The 18,410-nt window shown below is 43.3% G+C and overlaps 1 protein-coding gene across 3 annotated transcripts in view; it reads left to right on the top strand.

Annotated features, from left to right (window-relative positions):
• LOC311137127 (uncharacterized protein) overlaps positions 1–18,410 on the top strand; it is a 28,862-nt gene that overhangs the window by 7,859 nt on the left and 2,593 nt on the right. Inside the window, exons 5-18 of one of the 3 annotated variants that reach the window (XM_084171466.1) lie at positions 5,036–5,127; positions 5,392–5,529; positions 5,871–6,004; positions 6,127–6,143; positions 6,306–6,405; positions 6,614–6,708; positions 7,917–8,020; positions 8,135–8,207; positions 8,302–8,373; positions 8,490–11,363; positions 11,963–12,289; positions 12,470–12,797; positions 13,832–14,312; positions 14,434–18,333. In XM_084171466.1, the coding sequence (XP_084027592.1) occupies positions 5,036–5,127; positions 5,392–5,529; positions 5,871–6,004; positions 6,127–6,143; positions 6,306–6,405; positions 6,614–6,708; positions 7,917–8,020; positions 8,135–8,207; positions 8,302–8,373; positions 8,490–11,363; positions 11,963–12,289; positions 12,470–12,797; positions 13,832–14,312; positions 14,434–18,333 (8,735 nt within the window). Of the gene's footprint in view, positions 1–5,035; positions 5,128–5,391; positions 5,530–5,870; positions 6,005–6,126; positions 6,144–6,305; positions 6,406–6,613; positions 6,709–7,916; positions 8,021–8,134; positions 8,208–8,301; positions 8,374–8,489; positions 11,364–11,962; positions 12,798–13,831; positions 14,313–14,433; positions 18,334–18,410 lie in introns of all 3 variants that reach the window. The other 2 variants (XM_084171467.1, XM_084171465.1) reach the window with 2 other exon arrangements.

Here is an 18,410-nt window from a genome sequence, read left to right as displayed (position 1 = left end):
CAGACGGGAGATGACAAGTGCCTGGATTAGGACCTGTGCCGTTTCCTGTGTAAGGCAGGGTCATATTCTCCGAATGTTGTAGAGCATGAACCTACAGGATCGGGTCACCGCCTTGATGTTAGCGGAGAACGACAGGGTGTTGTCCAGGGTCACGCCAAGGCTCTTCGCACTCTGGGAGGAGGACACAACGGAGTTGTCAACCGTAATGGGAGATCATGGAACGGGCAGTCCTTCCCCAGGAGGAAGAAGCAGCTCCGTCTTGCCAAGGTTCAGCTTGAGGTGGTGATCCGTCATCCACACTGATATGTCTGCCAGACATGCAGAGATGTCATTGTAGTCTATCATTTCACTTCCTCTAGCTGTGAGAACCATGGCATGAGCATGGGCTGACTTGACATTGCTGTACCGCAGCTGAATAGCCTGCCAGCAGCCTACCAAAGGTTGCACCGTGTCCATTACAATGTCGAAAAACTAAACTCAAGTCCAAACCGTTCAATAGTTAGGCTATCCATATTACCAGAGATTAATCTTATTCTTTGTATTTCTATGGCGGATTCATGGAAGATGACAAAACTTTGGAGATAACAATACATGTCAAAGTCAAATATACTGGCTTCCCCTATTCATCTTTGGCAAAGCTTTCCCTAAATGCATGTTATGAGAAATCCAGCTCCAGAACCAGCCATAGCCTAGCCAGCTGGCTAATCTTTTGAATAAGGTATAGTAAAAAAAAAAAGCTACAACAGATACCATTAGCTAGCTAGATAAGGTTAGTATGCTAGCTAGCTACACTGACGCTGTCAGTGCCCCTACTTGTTGTTATTTCTCCACTCCACGTGGAAATCACCACAACGTTCCCACCCCTAATTCGCGAATATGTATTAGCAGCCTTTGTGATTCTGTCTCTGGTGGGGGCCTTTAAAACAATAGATGTTGATGACATCGCAAATGCTATATACAGTGGGGAGAACAAGTATTTGATACACTGCCGATTTTGTAGGTTTTCCTACTTACAAAGCATGTAGAGGTCTGTAATTTTTATCGGACGGAATCTAAAACAAAAATCCAGAAAATCACATTGTATGATTTTTAAGTAATACATTTGCATTTTATTGCATGACATAAGTATTTGATCACCTACCAACCAGTAAGAATTCCGGCTCTCACAGACCTGTTAGTTTTTCTTTAAGAAGCCCTCCTGTTCTCCACTCATTACCTGTATTAACTACACCTGTTTGAACTCGTTACCTGTATAAAAGACACCTGTCCACACACTCAATCAAACAGACTCCAACCTCTCCACAATGGCCAAGACCAGAGAGCTGTGTAAGGGCATCAGGGATACAATTGTAGACCTGCACAAGGCTGGGATGGGCTACAGGACAATAGGCAAGCAGCTTGGTGAGAAGGCAACAACTGTTGGCACAATTATTAGAAAATTGAAGAAGTTCAAGATGACGGTCAATCACCCTAGATCTCACCTCGTGGGGCATCAATGATCATGAGGAAGGTGAGGGATCAGCCCAGAACTACACGGCAGGACCTGGTCAATGACCTGAAGAGAGCTGGGACCACAGTCTCAAAGAAAACCATTAGTAACACACTACGCCGTTATGAATTAAAATCCTGCAGCGCACGCAAGGTCCCCCTGCTCAAGCCAGCGCATGTCCAGGCCCGTCTGAAGTTTGCCAATGACCATCTGGATGATCCAGAGGAGGAATGGGAGAAGGTCATGTGGTCTGATGAGACAAAAATATAGCTTTTTGGTCTAAACTCCACTCGCCGTGTTTGGAGGAAGAAGAAGGATGAGTACACAACCCCAAGAACACCATCCCAACCGTGAAGCATGGAGGTGGAAACATCATTCTTTGGGGATGCTTTTCTGCAAAGGGGACAAGACGACTGCACCGTATTGAGGGGAGGATGGATGGGGCCATGTATCGCGAGATCTTGGCCAACAACCTCCTTCCCTCAGTAAGAGCATTGAAGATGGGTCGTGGCTGGGTCTTCCAGCATGACAACGACCCAAAAGACACAGCCAGGGCAACTAAGGAGTGGCTCCGTAAGAAGCATCTCAAGGTCTTGGAGTGGCCTAGCCAGTCTCCAGACCTGAACCCAATAGAACATCTTTGGAGGGAGCTGAAAGTCCGTATTGCCCAGCGACAGCCCCGAAACCTGAAGGATCTGGAGAAGGTCTGTATGGAGGAGTGGGCCAAAATCCCTGCTGCAGTGTGTGCAAACCTGGTCAAGACCTACCTACAGTATGATCTCTGTAATTGCAAACAAAGGTTTCTGTACCAAATATTAAGTTCTGCTTTTCTGATGTATCAAATACTTATGTCATGCAATAAAATGCAAATTAATTACTTAAAAATCATACAATGTGATTTTCTGGATTTTTGATTCCGTCTCTCACAGTTGAAGTGTACCAATGATAAAAATTACAGACCTCTACATGCTTTGTAAGTAGGAAAACCTGCAAAATCGGCAGTGTATCAAATACTTGTTCTCCCCACTGTAGGCCTAAATAGTATCGTTCATCATATGACTTATAAAGTATGGGTACATTTAATTTGCGCTGTTAAACCTATCCTTTGGAATGACTTTGATAACAGTGAATCTATTTAGTTATTAAGAGTTCTCAATAATAATTCTCATGATAGCATATTGGTAGTAGTGACAATGACAAATATCAAAGCTGGGCATGGTTAAAACCATGGATGGGAGACCAAATGGATAGCTGTAGATAGATTCACTCTCCAGTAGGAGATGCTGCCCAGCCTATAGTTTTTTTTCTGATAGTGGATATAACGTTGGTGATCTGACGTTGTTTCAACGGTACAAATTCAACATATTTTATACAAGGTGTGTATATGTAGATTTATTTTCCTCCGTGATCACATAATCCTGTGGTTGAAATATCACCCTCTAAACTGCAGTTTACGTTGTGAATTGTTTTCATCCAATGTATTTTCCATACAGATCTCACGTCACAATACATTGAGAAATTACGTTGAAACAACGTTGATTCAATCAGTTTGTGCCCAGTGGTCAGACAAGATGCAAAACCCAAACCCATTTCCTGCCTTTGTGTTGGCGGAGTACCAAGTGGAAATGACTAAATGGTTCGCAGCATGGAAGTTAAATACACTAGGTCAACAACAACCTGTCTTAAGGGGATAAGAGTAAAACGGGTAGTCTTACTATTAATGAAACCTCTTTATTCTGTCATCCACAAGGCCTCAACTAAACAAAGGAACCGTTCTAAGCTTGTATAACAGACATGGCTATTTGGCTAGCTAGGCCTATAGAGAGGCAACTCGCTCGCACACTAAATGACAAGCAATTGTCTAAGCCGTGACCATAATCAATACTATGCTATCCGTGAGTGTGCACTATATGGCTAAATACACTTCATAACATAAGTAATGAGATTGAAAGCAGTTTTCTTACCAAGCTGCTGGTGGGCTGTTTCATCTGCTTTTGAAAGTGAAACTGTGCTTAACAGACAAATGATATGAATGCTTTGACTGGAAAGAGAAAGTGGAAGGAGAGTGGAAAAGAGAGAGACCAGTGAAACTTAACTCTAGTAATGTTTGCTGAGGCAGTGAGTAGTGTTAGCCTAAACGTATGCCTACAGTAAAAATGTTTGAATGATGTAGAAATTAGATAAGATTTTAACTCATTGGAATGATTCTACTTTTATCAGCAGAATGTTAATGTTATGAGAGTTTAGCTTCGAACATACAGTACATATCTTTCTTTGTTTGGAGTTCCATAAATGCATTCCTCAATAGAATTCAAGGTGCAGGGGCAGTCCCTAGCAAGGGGAAGGGTGATGTAAGATTATCTACGGTAGGACAAAGTCTGCTAGTTGTATGTATATAAGCTAGGCCCAGATACAGATAACTGGCGTAGTTATGGAGGAAGGAAACAATGGTCAAATTCCTTGTGTGGGCTGTTGTTTTGCACTTTCAAAAGTGAACAATTCTAAATGTGTACGAGATCGCCATAGAAGCTCTGTATAAAAAAAAAACTAGAACCGACTGATAGTTTTGAGATCTTACGCAACTTTTTACAAAAAGAGTTGAAGTCTTTTTTTCAGTACTAGTACAATAAGACTTTTGTAAGACCTTTTCATTCCCGTATGGGTTCTTCACTTGTCACTGCTTGAATGTGCTTCAACTCGTTTTTCCTGTTTCGCACCCTGTGAACCTCCTCCCTTCACTATAGAGAAATCAACATGGCACAGCCTTCTCTGCTCAGACTAAAGAAAAGATCTAACCACATATCCATAGCATGTACCTGTGTGCTGCAAGACTGTGTTAGCCTACTGAGAAAAAGCCTAGGCATTAGCTTAGGGAGCCAACACAAGTTCATCATGTGAGTGTGGTGCCAATTCTGCCAAACCACCTCAGTTACATTATATTAAGCCCTCACTTCATTGTTTTAGAAAGGGAACACAGGCTGTGTTGGGCTTGGCAGTTGGCACCAAAGTATGGAAAGTCCTCCAACTCACTGAAAGACTGGAAATTCCTCACAGGAGGATATTGCTAATTGTTTTGGGTGTGCCTTGGTACTGTGATACTAAGGACGTTGTACAACATGGCTCCCATGTCCTTGACATTTATGTGAGATCAGGTGTATAAAAAACATTTTAGGGTGTGGCTTTGGTTCCCTAGACTGTCATGGTTGGCCATTGGGAAAATGAGCACAAATAACAACATATTCACACTTGGAAATAAACCAAAACCCTTTGACTGTGTGAGGCATTTATTAAATAAAATGTTTATTATAATATTCATATTTCCACTTCTCAAATTAAATATTTGAATGTAATTAAACCTACATATTTTTATTCCTTGTACTACAAATATTTAGTTCAGCTAACATCTTTCAAGGTCATCAAGCCTTGTTCTGCACTGAATATTGTTGTTTTGGTTTTATCAGAGAGAGGATGTTGGCACACTCACCACCCCATGTTCTTGCTGTGGGAACAGACGTGACAATGATGTGAATTTTCTTGTTAACTCAGGTGTGTACGTGTCCAAGTACTCCGACTGCCTGGACCTAAACCGCTGGTATCACGGGAAGTCTGGATACATCGCCATCATCAGGCTCACCAAGGTATTTACATAGTTACGGACCACAGAGGCGTTGCGATGGGTAACTTCACTGTTGAAGGTTCTTCTCTAGGTTATTTCCTTCTAAGGAGTTTTTCCTTGCCACCGTGCTTCTGCTTGAAATTTGGGGTTTAGGTCGAGTTACTGCAATGCACTTTGTGACAACTGCTGATGTAAAAAGGGCTTTATAAATACATTTGATTGATTTGTTTGTTGAAAGGGCTTGTCATTAATATTCTCTCTTTTTTGGGGGGGGGGGGTTCTACAGGGCAGAGTGAGAGAGGTGACAGAGAACTACACAGTAAACTACACCTCTCCCTCTAATGGGTTTGACTGTCATGTATCAGAGCAGCTCAGTGCTGTGTCAGCCAACACCAGCTCCTTCCTGGCCTTCGAGAGAACACAGGTGAGATTCCTCCATCCATCATCCCTCTATCATTCATCCCTCCGTGTCAATCTGTGTACCTTTCCAGTAGGAAAAACTAGTTGTAATGAGGTCATTTCAATCAGCTTTGCCTGCTGGGTTTCGGGTTGTGTTGCCTTCAATTGTCAAATGTGCACTCCGTGTGTCAAATAAAATAAAACAGAAGTTAATTTAGTAAGCTACCTCTCTAATGAAAAAAGTTATGATTTATTTGTGTTTTTGCTCCAGGCATTTAGAAAAGTTTATAAGATACACCTGCAGATACAGTAGTGATAAATACAATACAATAGCAAAGCTGAAGAGATTTGTGTTGGTCTTTGCAGTACTACATGTATGAGCTGCCTGGAGGAAGGGCTGACTCGACAGTCCAGCCTCCCAGCCATGCCTGCCCATTCGCTATAGTGGCTTTCTCCTATTGGGATACCAAGACACCCGCATCAGAGGAGCAGGAGAAAAGGTACATTTCCCTCTTTCTCCTCATGGGGTTTTTACGTTTTTCAGATTCATCGAAAATATTTGATGAAAAGGAACATCTTCTAAAACGTCCAAAATGATTGATCTGTTTCTTCTCTTTTGCAGTGAGGAAGGAAAAACAGGTGAGTAATGAATCAAACTGTTGCAAAGGTGCTTTTGGATAATGTTATGGTGCCGTTCAATGGCATATCATTACTACTACAGTACAGTGCATTCCTACTTTAACTGAATGCATTAAGTTGCTCTGGATAACATTGTCTGCTAAAATGTTAATATGATTACAGTGTTTCACTACTACCCCTGGAGGGGCCAACTCCAAATCAGCTCCCAGGTCTACCATGTGGGTCTGAAGTCCAGCACAGGACCCCTGATCCCAGCTAAACTGTAAGTTCAATGCAACCCTAGTGTGAAGGTTTCTCCCTATGCTATGACTTATAAATACAGTATCTTATAAATATCTCTACAATTTACATGATGTGGGTCGTGTTCAGTAGGGCACACCATAGCAAAACGTTAGGCAACAAAAAACACGTTTAACTACCTGTTTTGATGTGGTAACATAACCTGAGAATGTCATTTTGTTTGATTTCAGTCCAACAGTAATGGCAGTTGACGGAGCCATTAAAATGTCAGATCTGAGGCAGAAATTACCGAAGGCTATATTTGAAACCTGCTTCATCGGGGAAGGTACTGTCATGTTTATGTTTACAAATGTAAATGTAGGCTACTCAAAAGTGGTTTCATTCTGAAAGCATTTTGTTTGAGCAGTGTCACCACAAACTAACCTTCCCAGTACTAGGGTTGCAAAGGGAGGGTATATTACTGAAAATGTTCTAAGTTTACCAGTAAATTACCAGAATTTTCATATCTTTCAAAGATGTTATGTAGTCTATGACAAGACATCAAGTGTCTCTTTTGGGTACTTCAGATTATCACAGGTGTCTGTAATTATCGCTGGCCCTCTGTGTGGCCTTATCACATGTAAAATATATGACAGTATCTGTGTGACCACCATTTGCCTCATGCAGCGCGACACATCTCCTTCGCATAGAGTTGATCAGGCTGTTGATTGTGGCCTGTGGAATGTTGTCCCACTCCTCTTTAATGGCTGTGCGAAGTTGCTGGATATTAGCGGAAACTGAAACATGCTGTCGTACATTTACATCCAGAGCATCCCAAACATGCTCAATGGGTGACATGTCTTGTGAGTATACAGGCCATGGAAGAACTGGGACATTTTCAGCTTCCAGGAACTGTGTACAAATCCTTGCGACATGGGGCGGTGCATTATCATGCTGAAACATGAGGTGATTTCGTCACGGTATCTCTGTGCATGCAAATTGCCATCGATAAAATGCAATTGTGTTCGTTGTCCGTAGCTAATGCCTGCCCATACCATAACCCCACCGCCACCATGGGGCACTTTTTTCACAACGTTGACATCAGCAAACCGCTCGCCCACATGCCATACACGTGGTCTACGGTTGTGAGGCCGGTTGGACGTACTGCCAAATTCTCTAAAACGACATTGCGGGTCGCTATTTGAAGAATCTCAAATATAAAATATATTTTGATTTGTTTAACACTTTTTTGCTTATTACATGATTCCATGTGTTATTTCATAGAAAATAGTAAAAATAAAGAAAAACCCTTGAATGAGTAGGTGTGTCCAAACTTTTGACTGGTAGTGTATATATTTTTAAGTTATTCAACTATAAATTACCAAAGTTACGATAGATTACCATAAATTACCGGTAGCTTTGCAACCCTACCCAGGACATTTTTATGTGTTGATTATCTGAATATTTATTCAGCTATGACAACACCCAATTTATTGTGTGAGCTTTATTTGCATTCTTTACCATTGAATTATATTGAGTTGTACGGTTTTTCAGTTTCTCTGGAAGGAATGGGTTGGAGTCTGTATGAGCTGGCACCCAGTGATGCTGAGGACACCTCTCTCTCTCAGCTCACACAGGAGCTCAAGGAGAAAGACCTGGTGAGCTTTCATTGTTTGTAAAGTAGACTGGCAGGTTATTGGAAGACCGGAATGCAGTTCATTGTTGCCTTGTCAGACCTTGATTCTAATAAATCTACTTTTTCTTACCAACAGGCCCTCACAATACAACTGAATGATAGTGGTTTCCTTATACTGTTACATTCATCTCACTTCCTCACATATGAAGGTAAGACAGAACCTGTATACGCAACATACTGCATTTAAATATATTATAGATAGAAGCTAAATATCTAACATTACATTATAATTGTACATTTCAGATGCTGGGTCCAATAAGCCAGAGGTATTGCAGGGGATGTTTGTGTTTCCGGATTCCAGAGCTATACAGAGAGGTAATTCAAAGTATGTGTGTGTGTGTGTGTCCAACACCTATGCCCTAGTATACAGTAGGGTTTTTGTCTATTCTTTTATAATTTATCCTTACGCAATGTCATTTTTTTTACTACAGACACCAAGATCTGCTCGAAGAAGCCCTCCCTCTCACCAGAGGGCCTTCAGGTGGTGCCTGCACTGAACTACGCAGAGACAGAGGTGGAAAAGTGCCTCCCTGAACAGAGTGGGGAGCTACTTGGTTTACTAGAGCGACATATCCAGAGCTATGCTGCCCTCATCCACCCTGGGCTTACTATCAGTCCATCCAGGGAAGCCAGCATCTTCCCAGATCAGTTTGATGTTCCTGACGCCCTCAAATACCTCTACTCCACCCCAAAGTGGACTGAAATGGGATGGAAATGTCTCGAGTCTTACTTCCACCAGCCGGGCTCCTTCGAGCTCTCTGTGTCCAGGGCCACGGAGCTCCTGGCGGCTGGGCGAGAGGAGCGAGGGGATGAGCCAGATGATGACGTCTACTACTGTCTGTCATCTCCAGAGGGCCCCCCCATGACTCCTGCTAGTTTGGGTGGCCCAGAGGAGGAGCAGTCAGGGGGAGAGTCACCAGGAGACACAGCCACATATATTAGTAATGCACCTGCAGTGTCTACGGAGGACTTTGAGAAACCTGGTATGACCAAGGCAGATGGTAATGCACCAAAGAAAAGAGTAGAGGAAGGGAAGAACTTGCCTTCAAAGGAGGTGCAAGAGAAGGTGCAACATGTGCAACCCGAGGAGATGCAGGGGGAAGTGCCTTCTGATCTTACCAAGCCCGCAGTCCCTGCAGGGGACTTCGGGAAACCTGTCTTGAAGAAGGCCGACAATAATGCACCAGGGACAACTTTGATTCCAAAAGAGGTGCAGAAGGAGCTTCCCTCTGATCTTTCCCAGTCTGTTGTGTCGGCAGATGATTCTGGGAAACCTGGGAAGAACAAGGCCGACTGTAATGTACCAGGGGTAGGAGTAGAGGATGAAGGGACACATTTGAACCCAGAGGAAGTCCAAGTGGATGGGCAAAAGGAGGTGAAAGAGAAGATGCCTTCTGATCTTTCACAGCCTGCAGTCTCTGCAGAACACTTGAGGAATACTGGCCCGGCAGCGTTGGGGAAGGCAGACTGTAAAGCACCAGAGGTAGGAGTAGCGAATGAAGGGACAAACTTGCACCTGAAGGAGGTGCAAAAGGATATGCCCTCTGGTCTTACACAGCCTGCAGTCTCTACTGAGGAATTGAAGAAACCTGGGCCGGCCCTGGCGACCCAGCCCAACAGTAAAGCACTAGAGGCAGGAGTAGAGGATAAAGGGGGAAATTTGCCTCAGAAGGAGGTGCAAGAGGAGGTTCCCTGTGATCTTTCCCAGCTTGCAGTGTCAGCAAAGGCTTTTGCGATAGCCAGTGTGACAGTGATGACCAAGGCCACAGAGGTGACAGAGGTTTCAACCTCACCTGCATCAGGTGACCTCCCAACAGTGCTAGTCATCACTGCCACTGAAAGAACTGCAGCCGTTTTACCTCATAATGAGAACCTTGGCTTGATCAATACAGAGTCGGTCACAAAGAACTCGTCCAGTTTGCCACCAGCCAAAGTACAGGACAAGGGTGGAAGTACTCTCAATGGGCAACGTGTCAAGGCCAATGAGGTCAGTAATTTCTCTATATCTGATTGGAGGAAACGGCCAAGGAAACGGCGTAGATTTAGCGGGTTGGGTAAAAGGGTCTTGAGGTCTTCAGCAGCTGATTTTGAAGAGGAAGAAACCGAGAAGAAGGGACATTTGGATTCAAGTAAAGTCTACTCATTGAAAAAGTGGAAGGAAAGGACAGATTTAGTTCAACTTAACGCATGGAAAAATAAGGTTCGTCCATTGAAAATGCAGAGGGAACTGATGAATTTGACCCTAGATCCCCCATTGAAAAAGAAGGAAAGAATGGATGTAACCCAGGTTCACCCAATGAAAATGCAGAGGGAAGTGATGAATTTGATCCAAGATCTGCCTTTGAAAAAGAAGAAGGAAAGCAAGGATTCAATTAACTTTTACCCACTCAAAAGTAAGGAAAGTATGGATAAAATTCACGACGGCCACCCATTGAAAAAGAAGACAGAGCAGTGGGACTTGAAGGCGATCATCTCCGAATGCGGTAGAATCTTTGTCCCTCATGGTTCAGAAGTTATCGCCAAGGATATAGAATCTTTGAAAGTTATGGGGAAAGTGATAGATCACAAACAATGTGCTGACGAGATGATGGTTGAAGCTTGTATCGAAGTCCCCCAACCCATACAAACAGGAGATGAACCTGGCCTAGAGTTGATAAAGTCAGATGAGAACAAAGATTCACACATATTGAGTGCAGACGGTAAAGACCATCCACCAGAGGTCAAAATGGTTGATGTCGACAAGATGGCCTCTCAGAACCCCTCAGAACTGGTCCAGATCAAAGACATGGATTTTCCTTCCTTAGAAAAACACAAAAAGAAGCGTAAATTTGTTGCAATATCCCTCAGTAAACTAAAGACTGTTTTTTCAAGAGGGGGAAAGAGGAAAACACCTCTCAATCCTGTTTCAGAAGATCAAACGTTACCATTGGACAAGAAAAGCAAGGCAGATACTGGCATGGATGAAATGGAAAGTGTTCATTTGAGTAATTCCAGCAAAGATAGCCCAGACAGAACCACAGGTGCTGCTGAAGTTGCAAAGGAACAGACATTTGGCCTAGACCCAAAGTTTGCACTAGCATTAGGCTTGACTCCTAGGGAGCAAAATGATGCACACAAATCTCCAGAAAAAAGTGATATTCCATTGAAGAAAGACATTCAGAGCAGACTGGACCTGGTCACACCTCAAGACATATCTGACCAAATGTCTGAGGCTTTGCCTAGCTCCCCTTTAGCAACAATCACCGTGACGGGGCGGGGGGGACTCGAAAAGAAACGCAAGCCTGCAGACTCCATAAGGAAAAAATGTAAGTTCCTCTTGGGAAGTCATGTGGTTGCTGTCAACCTCACGTCATGCAAATAACAGAACATGCAGATTGATTTTATTTTGTTCTACTAAACCAAACACTTAATTAGATATTGATATTCTTCATCTTGATAATTAAGTTGTGATTGCAGTTAATATGTGCTGAATTTAAAAAAATATGTTGATTTAATCCTGTTGTCTTGAATTCCTGATGATTCTGTTTCTATATCTCTTTTTCTATCTGAACTGCAAAGCAACACTATGAAGTAATATGTTAATAGCTTCTTACTATTCTGGTCCCAGGTGTGTTTCTGCTGTAGTTGATAAGACAGCACAAACTGATCTTGGACCAGGCTAGCCTCTTGCCACCTCCTTTGCCTCTGCTTTGTCTTGCTGTGTGTCGTGCTACTGTCCCCCAGTTCAATCTATTACAAATCATAAAACAATTTGGTTCAATTTTGGCGAGGAGATTTGAATGCAGGCGACTGCCTTACAACAATTTAATTTCAAAGTATTAACTATCACTATACGCTACTTCGTGTTTTTTGTTTTCATACTGTTTCTTCTGTCTCTTTTCTCTGTTCTCTTTTGTTTCTACAGGGTGGTTGCACTATCACACACCAGCTTCTTTTGAAAATGAGAAAGTAGCACAACCTATATCCTCCCAACTACTGACACTTGACCCTGATGTCAGGCGTGTTGTCAGTAGGGGTAGGCCCCGCACAGTGAAGAAAGATGCCAGTGATGCATCATGCCCACCAGCAGATGCTCTGACCCTATTGGCCGATTTGGCCCTCAGTACCAGTAATGACAAAGTACTGGCACAGCAGCCAGACCACCTGGCTCTTCAGCAACAAGAATGCTGTCCAGGTTTGGTGATAAGTGACAACAGTGTCAAAGATGGTGGCTCTCCTCATGAGCCAGATGGTGAGCCAGAGTCTGTCCTTCATGCTCTGCTGAAGCACCCTTCTGCTGCTAGGCTTAAACTTCCCCCTCAGTCTCCGTCACCCAAGGGGCTGGTGGTGGGGAGTGGGGAGCGGGTTGTGTTAGTCTCACAAGAGCATTCTTACTCACTGCCGCCATCCTCTCTACTATTGGGTTTGTCAGGTTCAATCCTCCAAGTCCCCATTTCGGAGGGACTTCAGCCGCATCACAAGGATATGGTCTATGGTGACGGAACTCAAGCACTACGGGCCTTCCGGTGTCAGGAGCAGGACCAGAACAGGAAGGAACTCGGGGAGGAACCCGGAATGGCTCCAGAATCCATGAGCAAAGGAATCGGGCGCAGGCAGAAGTTCCGTCGCTTACGGCAGTTCATCGAAAAAGACGGCTCAGTTCAAGTGACAAGGCTGTGGAAGGAAAACTATGACTTTAATTCAGACAGCAAGTTTACCAACAACCCAATGGATATAACAGTTATTAGAGCCCTACATGGGTATGTACTTACAATTTGTAATTTACACTGAACAAAAATATAAACACAACATGCAACAATTTCAAAGATTTGACAAAGTTACAGTTCATATAAGGAAATCAGTCAATTGAATTACATTAATTAGGCCCTAAACGATGGATTTCACATGACTGGGAATACAGATATGCATCTGTTGGTCACAGATACCTTAAAAAAAGGTAGAGGCGTGGATCAGAAAACCAGTCAGTATTTGGTGTGACCACCATTTGCCTCATGCAGCGTGACACATCTCCTTCAAATAGAGTTGATCAGGCTGTTGATTGTGGCCTGTGGAATACTGTCCTACTCCTCTTCAATGGCTGTGCGAAGTTGCTGGATATTGGCGGAAACTGGAACACGTTGTCGTACACGGTTGTGAGGCCGGTTGAATGTACTGCCAAATTCTCTAAAACTACATTAGAGGTGGCTTATGGTAGAGAAATGAACATTCAAATCTCTTGCTACAGCTCTGGTGGACATTCCTGCAGTCAGCATGCCAATTGCACGCTTCCTAAAAACTTGAGACAGCTGTATCATTGTGTTGTGTGACAAAACTGCACATTTTAGAGTGGCCTTTTATTGTCCCCAGCACAAGGTGCACTTGTGTAATGATCATGCTGTTTAATCAGCTTCTTGATATGCCACACCTGTCAGGTAGATGGATTATCTTGGTAAAGGAGAAATGCTCACTAACAGGGATGTAAACAAATTTGTGCAAAAATGAGAGAGATAAGCTTTTTGTACGTAAGGAACATTTCTGGGATCTTTTATTTCAGCTCATGAAACATGGGACCAACACTACATTTTGCATTTATATTTTTGCTCAGTGTAAATAAAAATATATTCAGTTTGATTAGTTATGCATCTAGTAGTTAGAAGAAAGGACAAGTGAAGAGTTTGCTAGAGACAGAAAGCTTATTCTATAATACTCTATGTATCTGTGACTAATTGTTTGACTGGAATTTGATCTTTCTCTGTCCCTTTCCTTCATCCCTCTGCACTCCCTCTCTGTACAGCCCATGGGATTTCAACATTGAGGACACAAACGAACAGGTTCAGCTCATCATCCACATGTGGATAGGTCTTTTCTACAGCAGGTCCACTGCTAGGTTCTTCCAGGCAGACCCAAGTCTTCCATGTTTGGAAGAAAAATATTCTACAGAAGTGGATCATGGAATGGTACAAACCCAGGTTCCATCTGAGACCAAGACAAGTTCCCCTGCTTATATTGCCCCTTCCAGGATACCAGAACCTGAAGTTCTGGACCTTAGTAACACGGGTGAAAAAGAAGCACAACCATTAAGCTTGGAACCTGAGGTATTAGACCTTTCAATGAAAACAGCCTCGGCTGTGTTAGATGTCACTGTAGACACAAAGGATTCCCCTGAGTCCAAGCAAAGACTAGATTTTAAAAATCCTCCAGTATACCAACCAGAAAGTGGACTCCACAAGGAAACCATCTCTTTTCACAAACAAAGTACAGGTCTTGAGTTAAAGGTTAGAAAACAAATATATATGTAAAGCACAAATGTTTTCCAATAAATATTTTGTTGACATGATACACATTTTAGTTTTGCAATGATTCATTGTTTATCTTGCTATTCTCTTTTCTCTACAGGTTTACAGAGACCGTGTGGACAGCATGATGTCAGACAACGCGAGTGAACTTGATGATGATGAAACGAACAACCATGAGATTGACAGCAATGGTACCCTCCAAAATGATGTGTCCCCTAACAGAAGAACTTTGGAAAGTGATGGATCGTACATTCTCTTGTGTGAACAGACAGCAAGTGTGTACATTAATCAAGAAAAGGTCCTGGAGACTCAAAGAACTGCCCAGGGTTTGGAGGGCAAAGCCGAAAAGGAAATCCAAAAGGAGGAGAGGAGCCATGATGGAGAACAAAACATAGCAAGTCTTAAAACCATGGAATCTAAAGATGTTGATAAGGCACAACGAGTTAAAGATAACGATTCAGTCAAAACAATGTCATGCACAGAGGTGCTGGGGGATGGTGACGTTACCAACATGGCTGACAGAGTTGAGCGTAATGCAAGTGAACCCAGAGATGGGTCTTACGTTGCCATCTGTGATGGCAGTGAGTCCAAAAAGGAGACGCACAAAGCATATCATAGCGTGAAGGATTCTGTTGAAGCAGCAAAACCAGAGGCAGTGCATGTTGGGAAAGACACCACAAACAAGGAAATCAATGCACAACCTGCTGGGAATGTTGGGAATGATTCCATTGACAAGGCACTCAAAGCAATGCATGATGAAAAGATTCCCAAAGATGTGTCACGGGATGATGGGAACTCCAAAAATGAGGTGCAAACTGCATTGCAGGAAGGGAATGATACTAGAGATGAGGCACTATCAGCGGTGAATTATGAAAAAGATTCAGGAGATAGAGCAGCACCTGCAGTGTGTGATGGGAATAATTCTGTGGCTGAGACGCCACCAGAGATATCACATAATGAAAATGATTCCCATAAAGAAACACCGCCAGTGGCGCATGATGGAAATGATTCGAGAACCACGACACTACCTGTGAAATTGTATAGCAAGCTGTATATAGACAAAGAACCCATTGCAGTGCATGATAGAAATGCTTCCACCGATGAGGTACTACCAATGGAGCAGGTTGGGGATGTTTCTGTTGGCACTACTAGAGTACTGCCAGAGATGCAGGGTGAGATTCAATCTAAAGATGAGGTACTGACCACGAGAGTATTTCCAGTATGTGATGGGAACACGCCTTGTGTAGGTGAGTTCGACACACCCATTCAGTCCAAGGATGTTTCTGGAGAGGCTAAAACAGTAGTTAAGACTGATTTCAATGGGATTAGGGATTCTAAGGATCAGAAACAGATATCAATGCCGGGTCAGAGTAAATCTGATATTGACACACAAGGGCCCCAACATTCTCAAGACGAGACATCAGAAATACTGACAGGCCAGGTAGAAATACCACTGATTCAAGTAGGATTTCCCAGGGAAGATATCACACACAAAGATGTTCTACATTCACACAGTCAGACATCAGAGACAGTGCGTGCTCAGATTGAAATACCATTTATTGGAGTAGAATTACCATTCATTGAAGTAGAGAAGGATAGCAAGGAAATCATGCACACAGAGTTGCACGACACTCACTCATGTCAGAAAGAGACACCAATCTCTTCAGTGTGTCATAGGGATCATTTGTTTTCAGATGAAATGCTTACAATAGTTTCAAAGGGAACTGAATCTGTCAGTAGATGCCCAACCCCTACCGTGGACGATGTGCCGTATGGTTACATCCCGATTCCTGACATCTACAGTGGCTCCTTGGCTATCTGCGATACCGGTGGGGTCAGCAAACCCCTCAGCACCAGGGAAGGTCACAGCAGATGCCCAACGCCTACACAAGATGAGCCACCTTTCGTTACAGAATTGTCTTATGACCATCACACACCGAAGACTGTTTTGTTGCCCGATTCGAAAGACACCAACATGCCCAACCTCAATAGTGGTCTTGCTCTTATTGAAAAGGAAAAGGCTCATGGTGAACCACATGAACCAAGTGTTAGTAGCAGCTCTAGCTCTGTAGAGAATATGTTGCATAAATCCAGCAACAACAATAACAAACCAAATCATCTGGAAGCCATTGGTAATCAGTTGTCTCAAGTATGGACTGAACCCCGCAAGAAGCCAGTCGCCACTAGCACACCTCTCAACACTCCCTATACTTCTTCAAAGGAAAAAAACGATTACAATCCTTACTCAAATATGCGATTTACCCCTGCTGAACAAGACCTGTGTGCTCTTTCAAGTCACGATTCACTGCATAGGATCCCTGACTCCTCTCCCAAAACCCATAGCACCTTAACAGAGAAAGCAGCATTCTCTGTGCCATCAATCCACCTTGAAGTCCTGTCCAATGAATCAACAGAAAGAACATTAACTCGGGACTTGAGTGAAATCGCTTTGGAAGGAGACACTAACTTGTGTCCTGACTCAGAGATTATCATACAGTCCATCCGTCAGAGTATCCCAGGAGTAAGTGGACCTACAGCAGCTTCTCAGAACCTTTCAGTGCACAACTTTACTGACCACCATCCATACAGCCAACAACCTGCCATGGCTGTGAATCTCTCGAAGAGTGAAGACAGCAGAGGAGAGTACAGCTGGAAAGAAGGACAAACGGATATTGACCCTATGTCTTCAGATGTTCTCAAAAGCAAACAAACCGATGCCCCTGTCCACTCAAACACTAATGCTTACCCGTATAACACACCATATGTCACTGAGATGAGGAGACAGATTGCAAGTTTGCAAGATTATGAGGATGTTATGGATGAAAGTGAGGGGCCTGCTGTAGATCAAGACAACATTGAATCTAGTCTAGAGACAAATTGGGTATCAGATGACAAACACGCAAGTAGTACATCCCGGGTGAATAAAACAAAACTTGACTTCATCAATTCTTTACGCCAGTATCAGCAATGGGAGAAAAGGGAATTTGATGACGTTTTGGACTTCAGCAAGCAAGGCACTTCCTCTTCGGTCACCTTCCAGTCTGAAGAATCAGACAAAATATTTACCTGTATGGAAGAGAACAAACAGGACTGGTTAAAGTATTGTAGGCCAGAAAGGAGTGGGAACACCTCCAAAAGCCACGAGGAAGTCTCCTCAGTTGCAAAGCCATGCCTAGTTACAGTTTTGGATCACAAAGGAAACAGAATCACCTATGAAAACTGTCCCGTTCTGAAACCGTCAACAAGCATGCACACATGGACAGTTCCAAACTCAAACAGACAGGGCTCGAGCAGTTTTGTGGAGTTCTCCAAGAGGTGGGATGATACACATAACGCTGATGAATCTGACCTCACTCAGTCTTCTATGGATCTGGAGACCCTTATCTTCTCAGAGAGAATGAACCAGATGCTAAAACGTAAAAGGAAGAGCAGCAGCAGCAGGTACAACCAATCAAGACACCACAGGTCAAATGTAGAAGAAAGAGCTTCCTCCAGTAGCCCGGCTGTGACAGTGCACTTTTCCAGCCTGCAGGAACAGGAAAGCTCGGAAGACCACTGGGAAGGACTACCTTCATTCGCAGGGCAGAAGTTGAAAGTAGATATGCCTGAAAGGACAGGTATGCCTGAAGAAACAGACAGAGATATGCCACAGCATCTTCAAAAACTCTCCTATACAAAGGGCAGTGAGATGACGCATGTCAACGTTTCAGATCTGGTTGCGGAAAGTTTCAAGGCATACCATGCCATGATGACTGCGGTCTGTGCAGGCAGAAAGTACCCACACAGAACTGAGAGACTCAAGAGGGAAGAAGCAAAGAGAAATAGTTCGCCAAAGTCTCGAGCCCCAAGCAAAGACAAAGACTTCTGTGGGCAGATGAAGAAGGACATGTATGACAACCTGCATGATAATCTGAACTCTGTTGTGAAACAGTCATGTAAGAACAAGTTCAGGTTCTACATATTGGTGACATCAGATGACCCATTCTTCAAAGAGACAAAGGTAAGATTAACGTAAATGTTAGCCTGGTTCTAGATCAGTTTGTGCTGTCTTGCCAACTTCTATGGTCAGTGTCAAAT

Source organism: Coregonus lavaretus, assembly GCF_964263955.1.
Source record: "Coregonus lavaretus genome assembly, chromosome: 11".
Classification (NCBI taxonomy): domain Eukaryota; kingdom Metazoa; phylum Chordata; class Actinopteri; order Salmoniformes; family Salmonidae; genus Coregonus; species Coregonus lavaretus.
This window is presented reverse-complemented; position numbering and strand designations above follow the sequence as displayed.